Source organism: Hemitrygon akajei, chromosome 1 (genome assembly GCF_048418815.1).
Source record: "Hemitrygon akajei chromosome 1, sHemAka1.3, whole genome shotgun sequence".
In the NCBI taxonomy this organism is placed as follows: Eukaryota; Metazoa; Chordata; class Chondrichthyes; order Myliobatiformes; family Dasyatidae; genus Hemitrygon; species Hemitrygon akajei.
The window spans coordinates 136877916-136903541 of NC_133124.1; the positions used below are offsets into that span (position 1 = coordinate 136877916).

The 25626-nt window shown below is 41.2% G+C and overlaps 1 protein-coding gene across 1 annotated transcript in view; it reads left to right on the forward strand.

Moving 5' to 3' along the window:
- mlh1 (mutL homolog 1, colon cancer, nonpolyposis type 2 (E. coli)) overlaps positions 1-25626 on the forward strand; it is a 102906-nt gene that overhangs the window by 36583 nt on the left and 40697 nt on the right. Inside the window, exons 6-8 of the mRNA XM_073052169.1 lie at positions 8747-8838; positions 9784-9826; positions 21273-21361. Of these exons, the coding sequence (XP_072908270.1) occupies positions 8747-8838; positions 9784-9826; positions 21273-21361 (224 nt within the window). The remainder of the gene's footprint in view (positions 1-8746; positions 8839-9783; positions 9827-21272; positions 21362-25626) is intronic.

The following is a 25626-nucleotide window of genomic DNA, read 5'->3' on the forward strand; positions in this document are numbered from 1 at the left end:
GTGAAGTGCAAAAGAACTACTAGTTCACTTAAAGTAGAATGGCTTAATGAAACATTGGAAATTGCTATAGCGAAATCCCATGAGGTCAGGAATGTGCAATTGCAAGTATTTATGTACAGTACAGAAACTGATGTTACCTGCAGATATTGTTGCAGTGCAAAATTTGCTGGATAATTTGCAAGTGGGAAGAAGTGGACTAATTTGCAAATGGGAAGAAATAGAGGAGATTTACAAGGATGTTGCCTGGATTGGGGAGCATGCCTTATGAGAATAGGTTGAGTGAATTCAGACTTTTTTCCTTGGAGCAACAGAGGATGAGAGGTATAAGACGAGGAGAGGAATTGATTGTGTGGACAGTCAAGAGGCTTTTTCCCAGGCTGAAATGGCTAGCATGAGAGGGCACAGTTTTAAGGTGCTTGGAAGTAGGTACAGAGGAGATATCAGGGCTAAGTTTTGTGCGTAGAGAGTGTTGAGTGATTGGAATGGGCTACTGGTGACGGTGGTGGAGGCGGATGCAGTGGAGTCTTTTAAGGGACTCCTGGACAGGTATATGGAGCTCAGAAAAATAGAGGGCTATGGGTAACCCTAGGTAATTTCTCAGGTAAGGACATGTTTGGCACAGCATTGTGGGTCGAAGGGCCTGTATTGTGCTGTGGGTTTTCTATATTTCTGTTTCTAAATGACCTGGATGAAAATATAGATGGGTGGGTTAGTAAATTTGCTGATGATACCATGATTGGTGGAGTTGTGGGTAATGTAGAAGACTGTTAAAGAACGCAGTGCGATGTAGATCATTTGCAAATGTGGGCTGAGAAATGGCAAATAGAGTTTAACCCAGATAAATCTAAGGTGTTACACCTTGGAAGGGAAAATGCAAGAAGTTAGTACACTGTTAAGGACAAGATCCTTAACAGTTTTGCTGAGCAGAGATATCTTGGGATCCAAGTTCACAGCTCCTTGAAAAGTGGCTACACAGGTTGATAAGGTGTTTAAGGAGGCTTATAGAATGCTTGCTTTTAGTTGAGGCATTGAGTTCAAAAGTCAGGAGGTTGTGTTGCAACTTTATAAAACTCTAACTGGGCCACATCTGAAGTATTGCATACAATTCCGGATGCCACACTATAGGAAGGAGTTGAGGCTTTGGAGAGTGTGCAGAAGAGGTTTACCAGGATGCTGCCTGGTTTAGAGGGCATGTGTTATCACGACAGGTTGGATGAATTACGGTTGTTTTCTCTGGAGTGTCGGAGGCTGAGGGGAGATCGGATAGAGGTTTACAAGATTACGAGAGGCATAGATAGAGTGGGCAGAGTGTATCTGTTTCCCAGGTTTGAAATGTCTAATACCAGAGGGCATGTATTGAAGGTGAAAGTGGGGTAGGTTTAAGGGGCATGTGAGGGGTAAGTTTTATTTACTCAATCCTGGATGACTAGAATATGCAGCCTGGTATGGTGGCAGAGACAAATACATTAGAGGCTTTTAAGAGACATTTGGATAGGCACACGGATGTAAGGAAGATGGAAGGATATGGACATGGAGTAGGTAGGAGGATTAGCAATTGGGTGTGTTTGATTTGCTTTTTAGCTGGTTTAGCACAACATTGTGGGCCAAATGGCTTGTCCTTGTGCTGTGCTGTTCTGTTTTCTAATAGTTGGAAACTTGACTTTTTAAATTGAATTGACTATTTCTTCTATCCTTCACATACATAAGGAGTAAAAATCTTTACGTTACATTTTCATCTAAATGTCCAATTTATAGTAATCTGTAATAAATAGTGTGTAGAACAGGACAGTCAATATAGCATAGAAATACAATTGTGTCAGTATGAATTAATCAGTCTGGTGGCCTGCTGCAGTACTGTTTCCCGGATGGTAGCATCTAGGGCAATTTGTGGTTGGGGTAACTCAGGCCCCCAATGATCCTTCGGGCCCTTTTTGCACACCTGTCGCTGTAAATGTCCTGAATAGTGGGAAGTTCATATCCACAGATGCACTGGACTGTCTGCACCACTCTCTGCAGAGCCCTGCGATTGAGGAAGTACAGTTTCCATACCAGGCAGTGATAGAGCCAGTCAGGATGCTCTCAATTGTACCCCTGTAGTAAGTCCTCATACCAAACTTCTTCAGTCATCTGAGGTGAAAGAGGTGCTGTTGTGCATTTTTGACTACACAGCTGGTTTGTACAGACCAAGTGAGATCCTCAGTGATGTGTATGCCGAGGAACTTAAAGCTGTTCACCCTCGCAACCCCTGATCCATTGATGTCAATATGGGTTAGCGTGTCTCCATTCCTCCTGTGGTCCACAATCAGCTCCTTTGTTTTTGCAACATTGAGGGAGAGGTTGTTTTCTTGACACCACTGTCAAGGTAATGACTTCTTCTCTGTAGGCTGCCTTGTTATTATTTGAGATAATATGTAGTATTATCAGCAAATTTAATTAGCATGTTGGAGCTGTGAGTGGTGACACAGACATGAGTATTCAGAGAGTAAAGGAGGGGGCTTCGGAGGCAGCCCTGAGGGGCAGAGGTGAGGGAGCCCACTCTTGCCACCTGCTGGCAATCTGACGGGAATTCGTGGGTCTAGCTGCACAAGGCAGGGTGAAGGCAGAGGTCTCTGAGCTGCTTTTAGCAAGCAAATCACATCTGGGTGGTGTGCAAAAGTTCTAGTGAGAAAATTCTTCATAACCCACTATAGGCATGCTACAAATGTTTTGTGAGAGTGCTGATGAACCAGAATGAAAACAATCAAACACAGAGGAGGTCAAAGTTCTTATTGACAGTATTTTGCTAGCTATTAAAATGAATACTTCCTATATATAAAATTCAGGATTTTTGCAAACAATGGTCATTACAAATTAGAGGGAACATTGGTGTGTAGTAATATTTTTTGGGCAGGAGAAAGAAATGGGAGAAGAGATGTATTATCTGAAGGCACAGTTCCAAGGTGTTATGTATGAATGGTGTTTAGGTGCAAAGATGTTTGAAAGTGACAGGATGTGTTTAGAGAGCTGTCTGAAGTGGAAACTATAAAAGTAGCAGGTTATTTTGAATTTGTGGTCAAATCAGTGTTCTATACAACTGAAATTATGCATCCAGCTCATCAATGTAGAAAGAATATGAGTGCCTTTGGGAGGGTGTAGAGCATGTAGTTATAGTCATTCAGCACAAAAATGAGTCATTTGGCATACCAAGTTCACGCTGACTTTTTGTAACTTCATTTGCTTGCGTTATGACCATTTCCTTCTATGTTTTGTCAATTTAAGTGACTATTTAGATGCCTCAAATGTGTCTGCTTTCTTCACCTCTGGCAGCATGTCCCAGATATCAACTTGTCCGTCACATCACCTGTAAAGCTCCTTCCTCTCGCCGATGTCCTAATAGACCATAAGACATTGGAGGAGAATTAAGCCAATTGGCCCATCGAGTCTTCTCCAACGTTTGATAATGGCTGATTTATTTTTAATTTCAACCACATTCTCCTGCCTTCTCCCTGTGACCTTTGACACCCTTACTAATAAAAAACCTCAACCTCCACTTTAAGTATACCCAGTGACTTGGTCTCCACAGCTGACTGTGACAATTAATTCCACAGATCCACCACCCTCTGGCAAAAGGGCAGCTTTCTGTTCTGAAACTGCGCCCTATGGTCCTAGACTCCCCCACTATAGGAAATGTCCACTCCACATTCACTCTCTCTAGGCCTTTCCTGTTTTGGAGGTTTCCATGAGATCTCCCCCTCATTCTGATAAACTCCAGTGAGTACTAGCCCAGCGCCATCAAACATTCCTGGTATGTTAACTCTTTCATTCCTGAGATTCATGTAAGCATCTGGACTCCCTCCAATACCAGTGCATGTTTTCTTAGATATGAGTCCCAAAATGTTTGATTGCCCAAATAAGGCCAAAAGATTTTGACTGTCTACCCTAACTTTGCTTTTCATAATATTTTATCAAGTCGCCATTCAACTTCCTTCAGGGAAAACAAGCCTTTACTATCCAATTTTTTCCATAACTGGAATCATCTATTCCTACTAAAATACTCATGAATCTCCCTGCATCCTCTTCACCACAATCACCATAAAAGTACACAATGCACCCAGTGTGGCCTAATCATTATTTTGTGCATTTGCAACATAACTTTTAACCCTTTTATATTCTGTGCCGTGACCTCTATAGACATATATGCCATATGCTGCCTTCATAGTCTTACCAACCAGTGTTGCCACTTTAAGGGAGCTACGAACTTGAATCCTGATATTTTTCTGTTCATAGACATTGCTTGGTGTCCTACAGTTTACAGTACATGTCCTACTTTGCACTTAAAATGTAAACAGAAACTGCTGAAACTAATTGTGTCAGCCTGCATCTGTGAGAAGAGAAATAGAGGAATGGTTTGCATCACAGACTCTTTGTCAGGACTTGCACTTCCAGTTTTTACAAACCCCATTTCCAGAATAGTTGGGATATTTTCCAAAATGCAATAAAAACAAAAATCTGTGATATGTTAATTCACGTGAACCCTTATTTAACTGACAAAAGTACAAAGAAAAGATTTTCAATAGTTTTACTGACCAACTTAATTGTATTTTGTAAATATACACAAATTTAGAATTTGATGGCTGCAACACACTCAACAGAAGTTGGGACAAAGTTAAAATAAGATTGAAAAGTGCACAGAATATTCAAGTAACACCGGTTTGGAGGACTCCACATTAATAGACAATAGACAGTAGGTGCAGGAGTAGGCCATTCGGCCCTTCTAGCCAGCACCGCCATTCACTGTGATTATGGCTGATCATATGCAATCAGTATCCCATTCCTGCCGACTCCCCATATCCCTTGACCCTGCTATCTATAAGAGCTCTATTAAGCAGGCTAATTGGTAGCAGGTGAGGTATCATGACTGGGTATAAAAGTAGCGTCCATCAAAGGCTCAGTCTTTGCAAGCAAGGATGGGTCGTGGCTCACCCCTTTGTGCCAAAATTCATGAGAGAATTGTTAGTCAGTTCAAAAGGAACATTTCCCAATGCAAGATTGCAGAATTTAGGTCTTTCAAGATCTGCAGTACATAATATTGTGAAAAGATTCAGCGAATTCAGAGACATCTCAGTGCGTAAAGGGCAAGATCGGAAACCACTGTTGAAGGCACGTGATCTTCGAGCCCTTAGGCAGCACTGCCTAAGAAACTGTCATGCTACTGTGACAATTATAGCCACCTGGGCTTGGGAGTACTTCGGAAAACCATTGTCACTTAACACAGTCCATCACTGCATCCAGAAATGCAACTTGATACTGTATTACGCAAGGAGGAAGCCATATGTCAACTCTATGCAGAAATGCCGGCGAGTTCTCTGGGCCCAAGCTCACCTCCGATGGACGGAAAGACTGTGGAACGGTGTGCTGTGGTCAGATGAGTCCACATTTCGGCTAGTTTTTGGGAAAAACGGGCGTCGAGTTCTCCGTGCCAAAGATGAAAACGACCATCCTGATTGTTATCAGTGAAAGATGCAAAAGCCAGCATCTGTGATGGTATGGGGGTGCATCAGTGCCCACGGCATGGGTGAGTTGCATGTATGTGAAGGTACCATTGACTCTGAGGCGTATATTAGGATTTTAGAGAGACATATGTTGCCATCAAGGCGACGTCTCTTCCCAGGACGTCCATGCTTATTTCAGCAGGACAATGCCAGACCACATTCTGCACGGGCTACAACAGCATGGCTTTGTAGACACAGAGTGCGTGTGCTTGACTGGCCTGCTGCCAGTCCAGATCTATCTCCTATTGAAAATGTATGGCGCATCATGAAGAGGAGAATCAGACAACAGAGACCACGGACTGTTGAGCAGCTGAAGTCTTATATCAAGCAAGTATGGACAAAATTTCCAATTGCAAATTGTTGCAGCCATCAAATTCTAAATTTGTGTATATTTACAAAATACAATTAAGTTGGTCAGTAAAACTATTGAAAATCTTTGTACTTTTGTCAGTTAAATAAAGGTTCACGTAATTAACATATCACAGATTTTTGTTTTTATTGCATTTTGGAAAATATCCCAACTTTTCTGGAAATGGGGTTTGTAGTTGCAGCCCTGTTAAAAAAGCTGGAGGAACTCAGCAAGTTGTGCAGCATACATGGAGGGAAATAAGCAATCAACATTATGGATAGAGACCTCTCACCAGTTCTGCTCTAGATTTCCAGCATGTGCAGAATCTCATTTGATTCACCTCTCAGTTGTTGGGATTAAATTTCATCTATCAGTCCTCCACTCCTGTTTTTAACCGATCTGTCCTTTTTGCCCTTGGGCCACGTTCCTTGCTATTCACAGCACCACCATCTGCAAGTTTACTAATCATACTTCCTACATTCACATCCAAGTAATGAATCTATGTCAAGTAGCAAAGGTCCCAACACCAATCTGTATGCTGCAGCAGTAGTCATGGACTTCCAATCAGAAAAAAATATCCTTCTACCATAACCTATTCCGTGTATCACCAAGATAAATTTTGGATCCATTCAACCAGCTTGCCTTTACCTTCTGAACAAGCCTACTATGTGGAACTTCGGTAAATGCCTTAAAGTCCATTTAGATGTGTATTGTTTTTCCTTCATCAATCACCTTTGCTATCTCAAAATGAAATAGATTTTGCCTGCACTATTGGAGGTAAGAGGCATAAATACAGTGAACACCAGGGATTTTCCTCAGGGTGGAATTGGCTAATACCAAAGGGAATAACTTTAAGGTCCGCTTGTTCCTCTGCACTTATGATCCTCCTGGTACTTACCCTTGCAAAAGCCACCACCAAGCACATCTTTGCCTTCTTATTTGCCCCTCCCCCACACTTTCTGCTTTCCACAAGGATTGTTTGTTATGTGCCTCCCTTGACCACTTATCCCTCCCCACTGATCTCCCTCCTGATGCTTGCCCTTGCAAGTGGAACAAGTGCCACACCTACCCCATACCATCTCCCTCACTACCGTTCCTGGCCCCAAACTGTCCTTCTAGGTAAGGCGACACTTCACCTGCAGGTCTTTTAGGGGCATCTGTATCAGTGCTCCTAGTGTGGCCTCCTGTACATCGGTGAGACCTGATGTAGATTGGGAGACTGCTTCATCAAGCACCTTTGCTCCATCTGCCACAAAAAGTGGGATTTCATGGTGGCCACCCATTGCAACTTTACTTCCCATTCCCATTCCAGCATGTCAGTCCATGGCCTACTGTACTGCCACGATGAAGCCACACTCGGGTTGGAGAAGCAACACCTTTTATTCCAGATGGCATGAACATCGATTTCTCAAGCTTCTGGTAATTGCCCCCTTCCCCTTCACCATTCCTGTTTTCCCCCCTCACCTTGACTTCTTTTCTGCCCATCACCTCCTTCTGGTGCTGCTCCCCCTTTTCTTCCTTCCATGCCATTCTGTCCTCTCCTATCAGATTCCCCCTTCTCCAGTCCTGTATCCCTTTCAGAAATCAACTTCCGAGCTCTACAGTTCACCTGCCCCCCTCTCCCGGTTTCACCTATCACCTTGTGTTTCTTCCTCTCCTCCTTCTCCACCCCCCCCCCCCCCACCCCACCTTCTTACTCTGACTTCTTTCTTTCCAGTCCTGATGAAGGGTCTTGGCCCAAAAGGTCGACTGTTTACTTTTTCCATTGATGCCGCCTGGTCTGCTGAGTTTCTCCAGAATTTGTGTGTGTTGCTTGGATTTCCAGCATCTGCAGATTTCTTTGTTTGTATTAGCTTTAAGATGTTTGGAGGAAAGTGTGTGAGGTAGGTTTTTTTAGACAGCTTGGTAGGTGGGTGGAACATGCTGCCAGGGCTGGTTGTAGAGGCAGATGCATTAGGAATATTTAAGGGACTCTTTGATGGGCACATGGATGAAAGAAAAATGCAGGGCTATGTGGGAGGGAAGGATTAGATTGATCGTGGAGTAGGTTAAAGGGTTGGCACAGCAACATGATACAGCAGAGCAAATTCAATGGGCCAAATGACCTAATTCTGCTCCTATATATTATGGTCTTACTGTTTAAATGTTAACAATTATGAGAGGCATGGATAATGAGGATGATTATATAGTCTTTTCCCAAGATAGGGGAGTCCAAAACTAGATACATAGGAAAAGAGAGTTAAGATTTAAAAGACACGGAAGGGGCAACTTTTTCACACAGAGGTTGTAAGTATATGGAATGGGCTGCTGGAGGAAGTGTTAAGGCAGGTACAGTAGAATAATTTAAGAAGCACTTGTATAGGTATATGGAAGAGAATGGTTTACATGGATACAAGCCAAATGCGGAAAGTTATGATTTGCTAGGTGGACAAAATGGTCAGTATGAACTTGTTGGGCTGAGGAGCATTTCTGTTTGAGACTTTCTATCCATTATAAATTTCTGCCTTCTGGTGGCCTCAGAAGCTTGCTTGTGATTGATACTATTGAAGTCTATAGAGATTGATGTAAAATAAGCATGCACTTGTATTTATGCCAAGTTAACTGTCAAATGCCTTTGACATTTCAGGTGTATTATTATCAATGGAATGTTACCTATAATTGCAGTGTTACATTGTAGTGATATGTGATTCAAATCCCATTTTATGTCTTTGAATCCGTTTACAGTAATAGATGTAAAACATCAAGACTATAACACTAGTTATGTATTTTAATCCGTTAGGCCCAATTAAGTTGATAGTACTGAGATTTCTTGAAGACGCTACTGAAATATTTGGTGCAATAACAGGATGTTGACATCTGCTTACAGGTGGAAGACCTCTTCTACAATATTGCTACACGAAGGAAGGCTCTGAAAAATCCCAGTGATGAGTTTTCTAAAGTTGTGGAAGTTGTGAGCAGGTTTTAAAATTTTTTTTACTAATTTCTCTTTAAGTTCACCAGTTCATTTTGCAGGGAATTCATTGCTTGATATAAAGATTTACTGAGTTACGAGGTATATATTTGGAATTTAGAGAAAGCTCAAATGCATGTGGAATATGTGCCTTGTATCTTGATCACATTCAAGCTAAACCATAAGGCTTGAATCTCTGTAGTATCTTTAAACTTGTAAATGCAGTTTATTTTGGAAGGGAAAACAATGGTGCGTGTTTATTTACTCTAGAAATTTGTTATTTATTTTGTAGTTTAGAAGTATTAGTACTTGGAAGAAGAAAAATACTGATCTATCAATCTATAGATGGCATTCGGTCAAATGTTTCTGAAGAAAAGGTTTTAAATCTGAAGATCAGCCATGTTGTATCCAACTTAATAGAGTGAAATGCACCCATGCTGGAGGTTTAAATAAGTGACTGGTAGCTTCACACTTGTCTTAAGTTTAAATCTTGCTGGTGGCATTACCAAATCTGAAGGAACAACAATTCAAGGGAATAATGTGTGGGTCAGATTATAGTTTCCACAACAATGCCTTTCGATCCTCATTGTCACTGAAAGCAAAACGTCAGACTTTCATTTTTACTCCACTGGGTTTCTTACATGGTTCTGTGATCTTTGCCATTCTTGTCGTACGTAGGCTGACTTCCTATAGAAAAAGAATCCCTTCAGGAGGGTTTGTCCAGATAGGACCTTATTTGTCACTTCTATGCTCAAGTATCAGCTCTTGGAGGTTATCCTGGATGTCCAACCTTTATATGAATGATGTTTTTATTTGTTGTGTTGGGTAGATGATTTCTCTCCACACAATCTGCTTTGTATGATAAAGTACATTTTTAATGTTTTAGTTGGATAAGGGGGGATTTTTTTTTAGTGGAATACAAATTAACTTTGAAATACTGCTTGATCTTGCAGGTATGCAATTCACAATTCAGGAGTGAGCTTCAGTGTGAAGAAGGTGAGTGTAGAATGGGTTGACTATGGTTTCCTCTTGAAATAACAAGTCTCAAAGAAGACCTTTACACAAAATAATACATCAGGAGCAATTGGGGTAGATTCTGATTTCTCCAGCTGTTGAGTGGCTGGTATTATTTAGATGCATTACTTCTGCAACCTTGAGTACAATGAATTTGCCTTGCACACTTTTCAGTTTTCCTGTGAGTCCTGTAAAGTTCTGTGCTGGGTCTTTTGATCTGCAATTTACAAACTAGTCAAGCTTTTACTATGTGCTAAATGTTTTGAAATGTGATTCATGAGACTCACTGATGAACTGGCAGTTTCATTGTGCAAATAGAGTTTGAAATCTCCCCACTGATGCAGAAGAATCAAAATAAAAAATAATTGTGAATCAAGAAAACAAATAAAAATAGAATGCTGGAAGCGCTGAATAGGCTAGACAATACTTGGGAAGAGAAAAAGTTAGTTTCAGTTTGCGCTTTTAACAGTAACTGCCAGATTATCTGATTTTTCTTTACACTACATTGGCAGTTTAGATTCTAGACAGATTGAAGAGAGGAGAGGAAGCATTCTTTTTTCAAACAAAAGCACACCAAATAAAATCATTTTGGCATATAGAATAGATTATACTTAGCAATACTGGTCATTTTCAACCTACTTCCACCTGGAAACCTTGGTATATTTGTAAGTCTGATTCTTTTGTATTTGGGGACAAGATAGGTAGACAGGACGGTGAAGGCCTTCATCTGTCAAAGCATTGAGTATAGGAATTAAGATGTTAGTTGTCATTTGTGCAAGTATTGTGTATTCGTAACCCTGTTAAAGATGAATGTTAAGATGACATTAAGATGGAAAAAGGACAGAGAAAGTGTATTCGAATGTGGTCAGGATTTGAGAGCCAGAGTTAAAGGGAGAAGTTGAGCAAACTAGCACTTTATTCTTTGAAGCATTGGGATTGAGATTTTATTCACCTTTATAGAGCCATGTAAATCCTGATGAGCATAGTAAGGGTAAATGCATACAGCCTTTTTCCTGTAGGAAGGGAATCAAGAGCAAATGAGCTTACACCTTTTAAATCTTTCCCATCTTGCCTTCAGCGAAAGAGGAAACTTCACATAGAAGGTGATGCATTTGTGGACCTAGCTACCAAAAGAAGTGGTTGAGATACAAAAATAACATTTAAGACATTTGGACAGTACATGAATTAAAGGTTCAGAGGGATATGGGTCAGTCAGGTAAATAAAACTAGTTTAGATGACATGCTGGTCATCAAAGACAAGTTGGGCTAAAGGACCCTGATTCCCTATTGTAGTGTTTTCTGACTCTTTAAGTGTTTTCCGGGGTTGAATTTTACAAGTGCCAATGTAGCATCTCCTGAATGATTGTGCAAATGATTGTCAGCTCTTGATTTTCACAGATTTGAATGTAGTCTAAGATGACAGATTGTTCATAATAATCAGCAGTTTGTATTCTAGTTGATATTGCCCAGAAGTAAGTTCTGTTAGCATGTTCAGGCCAATGTTGTGACAGATTGATGGGTTACTTAGAGAACGAGGCCATTTATCTAATCCATTGAGTCCATGGTGGCATTTTGGTTTGGCCTCCCCATCCTTTCTCTTATTGCAGTATTTCTTTTGCATTTTTTTTGAATGCAATAGTTGAATCTGTGCATTTTCACCACCCCAAAGCCAATAGTGCATCCCACATCTTAGACAGTCGCTGCATGTAAAGAATTTTCCTTATGTCACTTGCAGTTTTGCTCCTTGCCTTCTGTTTTAGGTCCTTTTCCAGTGATGACATGTCAATATGTAGATGACTCAACCAGAGAGGGACAGCACTTGATGTGTTAATGAGAAATGAGGCTGGGAAAGTGATTGAAGTGTAGTTTGGAGAGTACTTTGAGATGAGTATCATCGCTCTACTACAATTAAAAATAGTTACGGAAAAAGGATAATACAGGTCCACAATTTAGTCAAATTGGGGCAAGGCTAATTTTGATATTAAACTGGAAATAGCAACGGTAAATCACAAACAAAAGAAAATCTGCAGATGCTGGAAATCTGAGCAACACAACTAACAGACTCTCACAGATACCTGGACTATACCTTGTCTCACCCTGCTACTTGTAAAAATGTCATCCCCCTTCCCTCAATTCCTCCGTCTCCACCGCATCTGCTCTCAAGATGGGGCTTTTCATTCTAGAATGAAGGAGATGTCCTCTTCTTTTTCAAAGAAAGGGACTTCCTTTCCTCTACCATCAACGCTGCCCTCAACTGCATCTCTTCCATTTCAGGCACAACTGCTTTTACCATCCTCCCGCTACGCTACCAGGAATAGGGTTCCTCTCCTCCTCACCTACCACCCCACCAGCCTCCATGTCCAGCACATATTCTCCAAAACTTCTGCCACCTCCAACTGGATCCCACCACCAAACACATCCTTTCTCTCTCTCTTCCCCCCCCCCCCCACCAAACTTCCTGCTTTCAGTAGGGATCACTCCCTACGCGACTCCCTTGTCCATTTGTCCCTCCCCACTGATCTCCCTCCTGGCACCTATCCTTGAAAGTGGGACAAGTGCTTTACCTGCCCCTACACTTCCTCCCTCACTACCATTCAGGGCCCCAAACAGTCCTTCCATGTGAGGTGACACTTCACCTGTGAGTTTGTTGGGGTCGTATATTATGTTCAGTGCTTCCTGGTGTGGCCTCTTGTATATCGGTGAGACCCGACGTAGATTGGGAGACTGCTTCACCGAGCACCTATGCACCGTCCACCAGAAAAAGTGGGATCTCCCAGTGGCCACCCATTTTAATTCCACTTCCCATTCCCATCCCAATATGTCCGTCCATGGCTTCCAACCTGATGGCATGAACATTGATTTCTCAAACTTCCTGTAGTACCTCCACTGCCCCCCACCCCTTCGCTGTTTCCCATCCCCTTGTCCCTCACTCATGTTATCTCCTTGCCCGCCCATCATCTCCCTTGTTTCACTCTCTCTCCTCCCCCCACCTTTTAAATCTACTTCTCAGCTTTTCTTCTCCAGTCCTGCCAAAAGGTTTCAGCCCGAAACATCAACTGTAGTTTTTTCCGTAGATGCTGCTTGGCCTGCTGAGTTGCTCTAGTATTTTGTGTGAAGAGCAAAGGTTGATTGGAAGAGACTGTGGAAGGAGTCAGGCTAGGAAGGGGATGTGGCAGTCAGAGAGTAATGTAGCATGGGTACATGTCCTTCAACTCAGATCCCATTGCTGACTGCAGGGCCCACCCAGCTAGTCCGTATTTCCTGCGACCAACCCATATCCCTCTAAGTCTTGTCCATTCTGTACCTACCTAATTTCTTCTTAAATGATGCAGTTATACCTGCCTCAAGCATTTCACAAAGAATGCTTACTGAAGTATTACAAACACCACAAATCCATCTGCCTTGTCATTCGCTTCTCATCTTCCTTAGCTGATCCTTTTATAATTTACGATAAACTTCTTCACTATCAATGACACCAGATAATTTTGTCATCCACAAACTTACTGATCAAGCCTTGTGGATTCATGTGCAAATCGTTATAAGTAATGATTAGCAAATGTCCCAATCCTGACCCCTAAGACATACCACTAGTCATCGGTCTCCATTACAACATTCAGCCGTCACCCTTTGCTTCGTAGCTTCAAGCTAATTTTGAATCCACATAACTAGTTCTCCCTGGATTCCACGGGACCTTGCCTTCCAGACCAAGCTACCATGCAGGACTTTGTTGAAGGCCTGGCTAAAGTCCCAACTGGACAACGTGCTCATCTACATTTTGATTACTCTTTTTTTAAAAAAAATACTCCAAATCAGGTGTTTATCCACATGCTGGTAGATCCTGTCCCCCTGAATCCCTTCCAATTACTTTCCTATTATTGATTTCAGTCTGGCTGGCCTGTAGTTCCATGGCTTATTGCTACCTTAACAATAAAATAAAATTAGACGCCTTCTAGTTTTATGGAACTCCGGTATTAACAGTGGTACAAATTTTCTGCAAGTACCTCCACAGTTCCCTCTCCAGCCTCCCAGGAAGTCCAAGGATGAACTCAGTGAAGCTCTGGGTTTTATCCACCTTAGTGCACAGTCAGGCTGCAAGTCCTTCTTCCCTGATATTATGGATGTTCTCCAAAACATCCTTATTTCCCTTATCCCTTAGCATCCATGCTTTTCTCCTCAGCAAATACAAGGAGAAATATTCTTTAAAAATCCCACCCATCTCCTGTGGCTTGAAATATAGGCAGCCATGCTAATCTCTAAGGAACCTACTTTCTCCCCTTGCCTTCCTTTTACTCTTAACATAGCTATAGAATCTCTTGGGACTTTCCTTTACCTACTTTCCACATTCCTCTCTTATCCTATCTTGGCCTCCCTGCTTTCCCTCTTAACAGTATTCTTTGTCTTTTTATAGTAATCATGGGATTTGCTTGGTCACAACCTCCTAAACCTTGTGTACATTCCTTTTTCTTGACAAGAACCTCAATCTTTTATCAACCAAGGTTACTAAACTTATCAAGTTTACCCTTCAACCTAACAGGAACATTGAGCTCCTGGACATTTGCTATCACTCTCCTAAAGGCCTTGCATTTGCTCTTCATTCCTTTCCCTTCAAACAAGTTCGCTCAATCAACCTGTTCTAGATACTGCTTAATTTCCCTAAAATTCTGCTTCTGATTAGTTTAGGACCCTAATCGGTGGTCCTGTTTTCTTTTCCATCACTATATTAAAACCCACAGAATTGTGGTCACTCGAGCCAAAGTGCTCTCTGACTGCCACTTCAGTTACTTATCCTACCTAGTTCCCTAACATGAGATCCAGTATTGCACCCACCCGAATAGGGTGCTTTTAAATGACCAGGGAAACTTTCCTAGTGGACACATTTTACAAACTGCTCCCTGCCCAGGTCCTTAACACTGAATAGTCCAATCCATACCAGTGGAAATTAAAATCTCCCACTAATAGAGCCATTTTATTATTACTGTGAGTAGTTTCTCTACACACCTAAATCTCAAGTTCCCACTGACTATTTGGTGGTCTAAGTTCTATTCATATGGCTGAACTGAACAGTTCCCAAAGAAGTACCATTGTTATGCCCGCCCTTATCAAACTGTACCTCTGTCACACTTGCAGCATCTGTATCTTGTGGTAGTGGATGGTTGCTGTTCAGATATGTTTAGTAAATTTGAAGATAGCATAAATTGACAATGTAGCAGACAGACATGAGATGCCCCAGATGCTGGAAATTTTGAGCAACATGCGCAAAATGTTTGAGGAACTCAACAAGTCAGTCAGTATCCATGGAGGGAAATGAACAGTTAATGTTTCAGTCCAAGACCCTGCATTAGGTCCTGATGAAAGGTTTCAGCCTCAAATGTCGACTGTTCATTTCCCTCTGTAAATGCTACCTGAGATACTGAGTTCCTCCAGCATTTTGACTAATGACAGTAAAGGTAATTGAAAATTATAACTGGATGTAGATGAAGTGACCAAGAATTGACAAATGAAATTTAACTCTGACAAGTTCCATTTTGAAAAGTTAACTTGGGCAGAAGTTTTCAGGGCCGTGCCATTTACTGTGAGGGTATTGTAGAAAGCCTTAGGGTACATGTTCCCTGAAAATGGCAACCCAGGCAGTTGAGATGGTAGTAAGACACTTGCATACAGGATCAAGATTAGGTTTAGCTTATGTCGTGAAATTTATTGTTTAATGGCAGTAGTACATTGCAATACATTATAAACTTTTCCAAGGAACTTCCCTTGTAACCAATCAGAATCTTCTACTATTAAGCAGTTCAGGGTTTTTGAACAAGCCAGTTGAAACAGGATGTCTAATCAACATCCATTCAGACCCCGGAGGAGTATTTAAGCCAGCATTCTGAGGAGACAGCACCCTCAACGGCACACTGATGATGGCTTCTTGATTGGAGCCAAAATGTCTACAGACATTTTGCCAAGCTCAGCAATCAACCAAACTTCCAAATAGCAAACCCAAGCTACCAATATTCCGCAATATTTCAAACATTTTTAAAAATATTTAAGTTACAGCAAGAAGACTATGTATATATAAAAAAAAGTAGTTTAAAAAAAAATGCAGGTAATGTTCATGGTTCATTGTCCAGAAATCTGATGACACTGGGGAAGAAGCTGTTACTGAAATGTCGAGTGTGTATCTTCAGGTTTCTGTACCTCCCCTTGATGGTAGTAATGAAAGGGGGGGAATGTTTTTGGGTGATGGGGATCCTTAATGATTGATGCCTCTATTCTCGAGCCATTGGTTTATGAAGCTGTCCTCAGTGTTGGGGAGGCTAGTACCCATGATGGAACTTGCTGAGTTTACAACTTTCTTCAGCTTTTTCCAATCCTGGGCAGTGGGCCCCTCTATACCAGATGATGATGCAACCTGTTAGAATGCTCTATATGGTATACTTGTAGAAATTTGTGAATGTCTTTGATGACATACCAAGTCTTCTCAAACCCCTAATGAAATATAGCCGCTGTCGTGCCACCTTTGGCATTGCATCAAGGTGTTGGACCCAGGATAGATCTTTAGAGATGTTGATGCCCAAATATTTTAAACTGCGCACCCTTTCCATTGCTGATCTCTATTGAAGACTATTGTGTTTCCTCACCTTCCCCTTCTTGAAGTCCACAATCAATTCCTTGGTCTTGCTGACTTTGAGCATAAGGTTGTTGTTGTGACACCACTCAACTGGTTGATCTATCTTGCTCCTGTATGCTGCCTCGTCATCTGAAATTTTGCCAACAATAGTTGTGTCATTGGCAAATTTATAGGTGGTGTTTGAGCTGTGCTTAGCCACACAAGTCGTGGGTACAAAGAAAGTAGAACATGGGCTAAGCACACATACTTGAGGTATCCAGTATTGATTAGCAACAAGGGAGGATGGTATTTTTTTCCTCACTGGCTATGGTCTCCCAGTGAGGAAGTCAAGAATCCAGTTGCAGAGAGAGGTACAAAGGTCCAGGTTTTTGAGCTTGACTAAAACTGAGGGTGTGGTTGTGTTGAATGCTGGATCTGTAATCAATAAACAATATTTGGCGTAGGTATTATCCAGGTGATCCAAGACAGAGTGAAGAGCCAGTGAGATTGCATCTGCCATAAACCTGTGGTGGCAATGGCCAAATTGCCACGGGTCCAAGTTCTTGCTTTGGCAGGAATGGATTTTGGCCATGACAAACCTCTCAAGAGCTTCATCACAGTAGACGTGAGTGCAACTGTGTGATAGTTCTTGAGGCAGCTCACCCTTGCTCTTCTTGGGCACTGGAATGATTGTCGCCCTTTTGAAACAGGTGGGACTGCTGACTGCAGCAATAAGAGATTGAAGATGTCATTGAACACTCCCACCAGTTAGCTGGCACAGGTTTTCAGTGTCCTACCAGATAGGGTTCTGCATCTTGACAGATGTTCTGACATCAACTTCAGAAACGAACACAGTCACCAAATGCTCCAGGGGTTCACACGGGTGTAGTTTTATTCCCCCTTTCAAAGTGTGTGTAAAAGGTGTTGAGCTCATGTCGGAATGAAACATCACTGCCATTCATGTTGTTAGTTTTCACCTTGTAGGAAATAATGCCTTATAAACCCTGCCAGACTCGATGTGCATCCGATTAAGTCTTTAGCATCAATCAGAATTGTTTTCTCACTCTTAAAATAGCTTTCTTAGGTCGTACCTATACTACTTGAATGCTAGTTCTGGATCTCCTGGTTCATCCACACCTTTTAGTTTGGGTATGTCTGGTATGTTCTCAAAGGCAGACACTGATCTGCACACTTCTTAATGAAGTTGGTGACTATTGGTGTATTCATTCAGACTCAAAAGATGATTCCGTGAATATTGTGCAATCCACCGTCTCGAAGCAGTCGGCTAAGTGCTCCGCCACCTCCTTTGACTGTACCTTCTTGGTCCTCACCACAGCTGCTGTAGTCTTTAGTCTATATGCTGGGAGTAGATTTACAACCAGGTGCTCAGACTTTCCAAAGTGCAGGCTCAGGATAGCATGGTAGTGTTTTTGGTGGTGTAACAGTGGTCAAGTGTGTTGGCTGTCCTGGTTCCACAAGTGATATGTTGGTGGTGGTTCAGAGACTTCTTCAAGCTGACCTGATTGAAATCCCCCCCTGCCCCCCCCCCAATGATAGGTGCACTGTTTTGTGATTGTTGATCATGGTGCTCCTCCTTTGCCTGCTCAACGTTAGCCTGAAGAGAAATGTGCACTGCTCCCAGGATGGTCCTTTCACAGGTGAAAAGGACAGCATTTGAACTCAAGATGTTCCAGGTCGGATGAGCAGGACTGAGATGAACTGCCACATCTGTGCACCACAATAAATTAATCATAAAGTATATTCTACCTTCTCTACCATTTAAAAAAATAAAACCTCAGCTGTCTTGGTCTTTGCAGTGGGTAACGAAGCCCTTCAGCTGCAGCACGGCGTCTGAGCGGTTGGAGTGAGTCAGGGTTCTTAAACAAAAGTTCGCAGCAGTTTCTGATATCCCTCTGGTACTGCAATCTAGCTCTGAGGTCTTCAATTTTATTTTCCAGAGACATTCACCAGCAGGATAGTTGAGAGTGGGTATCTAAGGCCTCTGCGTTTCATTCATACCTGCAGACTGGATCACCTTCCATTCTTCAATTTTCTTAAAGGGGAACTGCACTCACAACCCAAGATCTGCCGATATTGCTAAATTTGAATATCGATAGATTTTTTTAAGCATCTTAAAACAATGTTGCTTACTGTAGATTTCAGCTGTATAACTCCTAAACGAGAATATTTGATGATTCCCATCGGAGCTGCATGCTTAGTTGCCACTTACCAACGTCATCTTGATCAAAGGCTTTATAAAACATTGGTCAGACTGCATGTGAAGTTTTGTGAATAGTTTTGGGCTCCTAATCTAAGACAAGATGTGCTGGCATTGGAAAGGGTCCAAAAGAAGTTCATGAGAATGATTTTGGGAATGAGTGTTTAATGGGTTTGTTCTTTGCTCTGTGGAATATTGAAATGCCTAGGTAGAATGGATATGGAGAGGATATTTCTTATAGTAGGGGAGTCTAGGACCAAAGGGCAAAGCCTCAGAATATTCATTTAGAACAGATTAGGTATTTCTTTAGCTGGGGGATGGTGAATCTGTGGAATTCATGGCCATAGACTGATGTGGAGGCCAAGTCAGTGATATATTTAAAGTGGAGGTTGGTAAGTTCTGGATTAGTCAGGGTGTGAAAGGTTACAGGGAGAAGGCAGGGAAATGGTTTTGGGGGGGATAATAAATCAGCCATGATGGAATGGTGGAGCAGACTCAATAGGCTAAATGGTCTAATTCTGCTTCTATGTCTCGTGGTCTTGTACATTGCATAAATTGAGTACAAGAGTTGGGATGCCATATTTCAGTATGCTATCCTGGTTGCTCATCTATCGGAAGGATGTCATTTTAGGGAAATATTTTAACATTTGCTCCTTTTCTTAGATGCGTAACAAACTCCTTAGGGCCTTTTGTTTGGGTAACCCTACTTTATTTAACAGAGTGACTGTCATAGCCAGGTTGCCACTCCACTTTTCATCTCAGCTCTCCAACAAGTGCAAGAGCAACGCCCAATGTATTAGCTGTTACTCCCAAGCCAATTGGTATTGTCTGTACTCCCTGGTACCTAACCTCAGCCCTGCCTGCAGGTGTATCCTTTGTAAAATGTTCTGAATTATGCTACTACGTCAATCCTGTGACAAAAATATTTTAAAATTTGTTCCTCATTCTTTGCTGATTCATCAGCTAAAGCTATTTGCAAAAAAAAGGAGGCACTATACACATGTTAAAGGTTTTATATATAAAGCAAAACTAGTTTATTACTACTTTCTAAAGTCTATTCATTAACCACTTCACTAAAATAAAGGAGAAAAGGATATTTGGCAACCAACCAGTCAACGACTCAATCTAATGTAAAGCTGCAGAGATCTTCCAGTGTCCAACAGCAGCTTCTACAGTTTTATGTGCCTTTAAGTGAGATTCTAATTTGCACAAAGACATAGCACCATTTCTTCATCTTTCAAAACTCCTGCCCTGTATTTTTCCCTGGTATCAGATGGTACCTCTCTGGTGAACTTTGTCCTAGACAAATAATGTAAAGACATAGCCATCAGGTTTTGCAGAAGAGCATGTTTTTCATCATTATTTACTCTCAAGACTATGTACCAGGTCACCTGTGTGTTCTCAAAACATTCATCACCACTTTTGACTCATGAAGGAGGGAACAAATACATCTTCTGGAAATTTTAATTCATTGAGCTAGAAAGGGTGCAGAAAACACTCAAGAATGTTGCAGCTGTAGGGTTGAGTTGTAATGAGATACTGAGTCTGCTCCATAAGTTGGGCTGAAGGGCCTGTTTTCCAATTTGTATAATTGATTCTGAGAACCATTTTCTAGCTGATTTTGAACTCTATCTGAAATCTGTACAACCTTTGTGCAAAGTAGAATAACTTCAAGGTTTTCCATATAATGAAGCCCCTTACTCCTTTAACTTCTTTGGGTAAATTTCTACTGCATCGTGTCCTCACCTCTTCTCATGCTGTGTTCAGAGCTGGACACAGTGCTCTCGTTTGGCTACCCCAAGTTACTATATGTTTTTTGTAATCTTATGTATTCTAAGCTCTTGTTTATGATCACACAATTCTATTGCTTCTATTTATGCATAACCCTTTTCTTTCAATTTGTACTCTTTTCCTTTTCCCATGTAGAAGAAATGGGAAAATCCCAAGTGTTTCATAGGGATTGCTTTCTGAAATCAAGAATTAATACATAGATGATGGTGCATGCAGATCAAAGTTTGAGACTTGCATTAAATAAACATTGCAGATGCTATCAATCAAAAATAAAAGAACACTTTGCAGGTTATGCAGGATTGCGGGAAAGAGAAATGATCTTTACATTTTAGAGCAAAAATCTAATGTGAGGCTTATGATGTTTTGTAAAAGCGTGGAGAAGCTAGCTTGTCACTGCTTTCAGAATATTTATCCCCTGCCTTGCACTAACATCTTATGTGGCATTTTTTGTAGTTTGGAAGGTGTGTGGCTTTTGAAGGACTAGCTAGTTGATCTGGGAAATGTTTCAAAGTATATGTGACAATCACAAAAATGTGTGTTGGGCACAATGTCTTTAGGTAGACAGAAAAAAGCACAGAAGCAGTGAACCCATTAGACCAGGTTGGTGTTTATGCTACAAACCAACTGCCTCTTAGCATCAACATAATCTTCTATTCCTTTTCCTTCTGTGTGTTTATTTGGCATCCTTATTTGCATGTATCCTTTTAATTCAGCTGTTTATGACATTGAGTTAGAAACATTTCAGGAAGCATGATGTATATATTTTTATTGCTGCTAATATGAAAGTATTAATTATTTGTATATCAAATTATCAATTTGTTTAGCAAGGTGAAACTGTTGCTGACGTGAGAACATTGCCCAATGCCTCAACCCTTGACAATATTCGAACAATCTTTGGAAATGCTGTGAGCAGGTATGGTCAACTTGTGATGTACATTTATAATTTTTCCAGTTACCCAGTTCATTCCAAGGATCATAGTAACACAGTACAAAAACAGGTCCTTTGGCTCACTCAGTTTGTGTTGCCCATCAAACCACCTACTTGCACTAATCCTACATTATTCCTATTTTATTTTCCTACATTCTTCCCAGATTACATAACTCAGATATATAAGGGTAATTTTGCATTTGACCAATTAATTTACCAGTGTTGATGTCTTTAGGCCCAGAGGCAAAACTAGAGCACCCAGAAGAATCTCATGCAATCACAAGAATTTGTGAACTACAAGCAGATGGTAGCCAAGGCCACGATTGAACCAAGGCCTCTGGTATGTGGTGTGAGGAAGCAGTAATTCAAAGCCACTGTGCCATCTTATCTCTATTTAAAAGGATGTCTGAAATTGTGTAACTTCTGAGCTCACAAGATGTTAGTTTGCCAACTAATGCCCACTTCAAATCACAAACTTCAAATTGCCAAAATCTGCAACAGAAGTTTTTTTTTATGTCTTAGACATCCATGTGACAACAAGGCTTTGCTCCCAGGTGATCTCATGCCTTTTACACTCGCTTTGACCTACAAAACTTTAAGGCACCTTCATGAACTCCCACAGCCCCAACAGCCCTGTAATTTCAGTCCTGAGGCCGATTGGGAGCATCCTTCAGGAGGGTGAACTGATGGAGAACATCTGGCCCAGGCAGTGTAATTGCCCAAGTACTGAAGACCTATGCTAATCACTGGCTGGACTGTTCACTGATATTTTTCAGAACAACGAATATGAGTTTCTTGAAGGAAAGCAATGTCAGCTTTGAGTTGTTTGATATGTGAGAATACCTTCCTCCTTTTAACAGGGTGATTCAATCCCTTTACATTCCAGCTCACGAATTTAAGTGCACTAGCCATTATCAATTATTAATGCATAAAAGGCAGCAGGCATATAAAAAGTCAAGCAGTACAATAGCAGTCTGGGAGCAGAGATGTAAACATAGATTCATAAAATCAAAACATATACATGTCCTGAGCATGTAAAGAGAAATAAAGAGAAACAATAAAGAGAAACAATAAATACAGTGAGTGATGTTGGAACTGGAAAACCCACCCCACGCACACAACCCAAAACTAGACGGCTGCCAAAACAAGTAGCTAGCTCTACCAAAAAAATTAACCCAAATACAACTTCCAGATCTGTGTCATTAACAGCAGTTCCGTATAAATATTATAGCAAATACTAACTAGTTTATGCACTAGAAAACATAACTACAGATTAGAACACCTTCTGCAGAAATATAAAACTTAATACAGAGAAAATCGGAAGAAAACCAAAACTAACCTACCCGCGAAAAATTATAGAAGAATAAAGTAAGAGAAAGGGGGAAAAAAGGTAAAAAAAAAAGGAGAGGAAGAGGCAAGTTATAGATTCAAGACGAGTATTTATCAACCATTTACAGAGAGGAGAGAAAAAAATTCAGAGATTAGAAAAAAGGGGTGAAGAAAAGAAAAAAAATAAAATAAATAAATATTTTTTAAAAAAGGAAAAATAAATCAGCAATTAAACTGTGAACCAACAAACAGGGAGGCCTTCACTAAAGACTTCGAACCTCCAAAACAAGTTAGAGTCAGTTGTAGAACTCTGTAGATAAAGTTATACAAGAATAAAAATAGATGACACACACACCAAATCCAGGGAGAGATTGTCAACAGCCCTTAGAGTTTCAATGAATAATGTCTGAGTGATTCAAGTAAAGTCTGAGTCCAGAGAAAGTAATTTTACTACGAGGAGTACTTATCCACCATTTTAGGAGGTCCGATCAGATTCCGAAGATGACTGGATAGCCGGAAGACTTGCCACAAATGCTTCAGCTTCCTTCACTGATTTGAACCACTTGTATTTTCCAGTATTAAGCTTGATTCGTAGATCGGCAGGATTGCGAAGAGAGGGTTTAAAACCACGATCAAAAAGCAGTTTCATTGCGCCTTTAAACTCAGCACGCATCTTTAAGGTCTGGGGTGCAAAATCTTCCACGAAGCGAATGGTTGTATCCTGGAAAGGAAAAGAACCCCTGCGACGTGCCTCTACAATCAGACTGTGTTTTACCTGGTATTGATGGAAGCACAAGATTACTGGTCGCGGGCGGGAGCCCAGAATTCCGGGGGGAACGTAAACTCTGTGTGCCCGTTCGAGCTCGGGCGGGTTTGGAAGCAAATCTTTCCCGAATATCTCACAGAGAAACTTGGCGAAAAACTTCACGGTTGGACCATGTTCGGTCGCCTCTGGCAATCCAAGAATTCTAAGATTGCAGCGTCTGCTGCAATTTTCGAGATCCACCATTTTGGAAAGGAGTTTGTTACATTTTTCCTCTAAGCTGGAACAGAGAGTCTCCAAGTATCGAACACGACTTTCTAAATCTTCAGAAGTCGAATCGATGCGAGATAGGTGTTCGGCAATGGGACCAGGCAGATTAAATGGTTTGGCACAGAGTGTTGCCATCAGGAAGGAGATGCAGAAGCCTTGGATTCCACACCACCAGATTCAGGAGCAGTTGTTATCCCTCGATATCCAGATTCTTGAACATGAGAAAGCTTCTCTTAGCGCAACACTGAACTGAATCTACAAGTTTACAAGGACTTTACAAATTGTGTTCTCAATACTTACTGATTATTTATTATATTATTATTATTTTAGAGTCATAGAACACTACACAGAAACAGGACCTGTGCCAAACCATTTAATCTGCCTGGTCCCATCAATCTTCACCTGGACTGTAACCCTCCATAAGCCTATCCAAATATATGTAGCTATCCAAATTTCTCTTGGATGTTGAAATCGACCCTGCATCCACCACTTGCGCTATCAGCTCGTTCCACATTCTCACTGAGAAAAGTTCCCCCCCATGTTCTCGTTTAACATTTCGCTTTTCACTCTTAACCCATGAGCTCTAGCTGTAGTCTCACCCCAACCTCACTGGAAAAGCCTGCTTACATTTACCCTATCTATATCTTCATAACTTTGTATACCTCTATCAAATCTCCACTCCATTTTCATTGTTCTAGGGATAAAGTCCTGACTTATTCAACCTTTCCTTATAACTCAGGTCCTTAAGTCTGGACAAAGTCCTTGTAAATTTTCTCAGCGCTTTTCCAATCTTATTGATAACTTATTGATAAGTAGGTGATCAAAACTTATAGCATCTTATAGTTTCAACATAACATCCCAACTTCTGTACTTAATACATTGATTTACAAAGGCCAATATGCCAAAAGCTTTCTTTACGACCCTATCTCCCTGTGCCGCCAGTTTGAATAAATTGTGGACCTATATTCCCAGATCCCTCTGCACTCTTCGCTGCCCTACCATTCACTGTAAGAGCTATCCTGGTTGGTCCTACCAAAGTGCAACACCTTGCACTTGTCTGCAATAAATTGCATCTGCCACTTTTCAACCCATGTTTCCAGCTGGACCAGATCCCTCTGCAAGATTTGATAGTCTTCCTTGCTATCCGCTACACTCCCAATGTTGGTGTCATCTGCAAATTTGCTGATCTAGTTCACCACAATATCAGCCAGATCACTGATATAGATGAGAAACAACACAGACCCAGTACTGAATCCTGTGGCACACCACTAGTCATAGGCCTCCAGTCAGAGAGACAATCATCTACAACCACTCTCTGGCTTCTTACTCGAAGCCAATTTACTACCTCATCTTGAATGCCAAGCAACTGAACCTTCTTGACCAATGTTCCATGGGGGACTTTGTCAAAGGCCTTGCTAAAGTCCATGTAGACAATATCCACTGCCTTGCCTTCATCAACTTTCCTGGTAAATTCCTTGAAAAACTGTTAGTTAGATATGACCTACCATGCATAAAGCCATGTGGACTATCCCTTATCACACCATCTATCCAAATAGTTATGTATTTTGTCCCTTAGAGTATCTGTCAATTATTTGCCCACTACTGATGTCAAACGCATCAACCTGTAATTTCCTGGCTTACTCTTGGAGCCCTTTTAAATAATGGAGTAACATTAGCTATCCTCCAATCCTCTGGCACCTCATCCGTAGCTGATGTTTTAAATATCTCTGTTAGGGTCCCCTCGACTTCTGCACTAGCCTCCCACAGGGTCTGAGGGAACACCTTGTTAGGGTCTTGGGGTTTTATCTATCCTAATTTGCCTTGAGATGGCAACTACCATCTCGTCTATACCCTGAATAGGGTCCACAACCTTGAGATCTTCCCCATC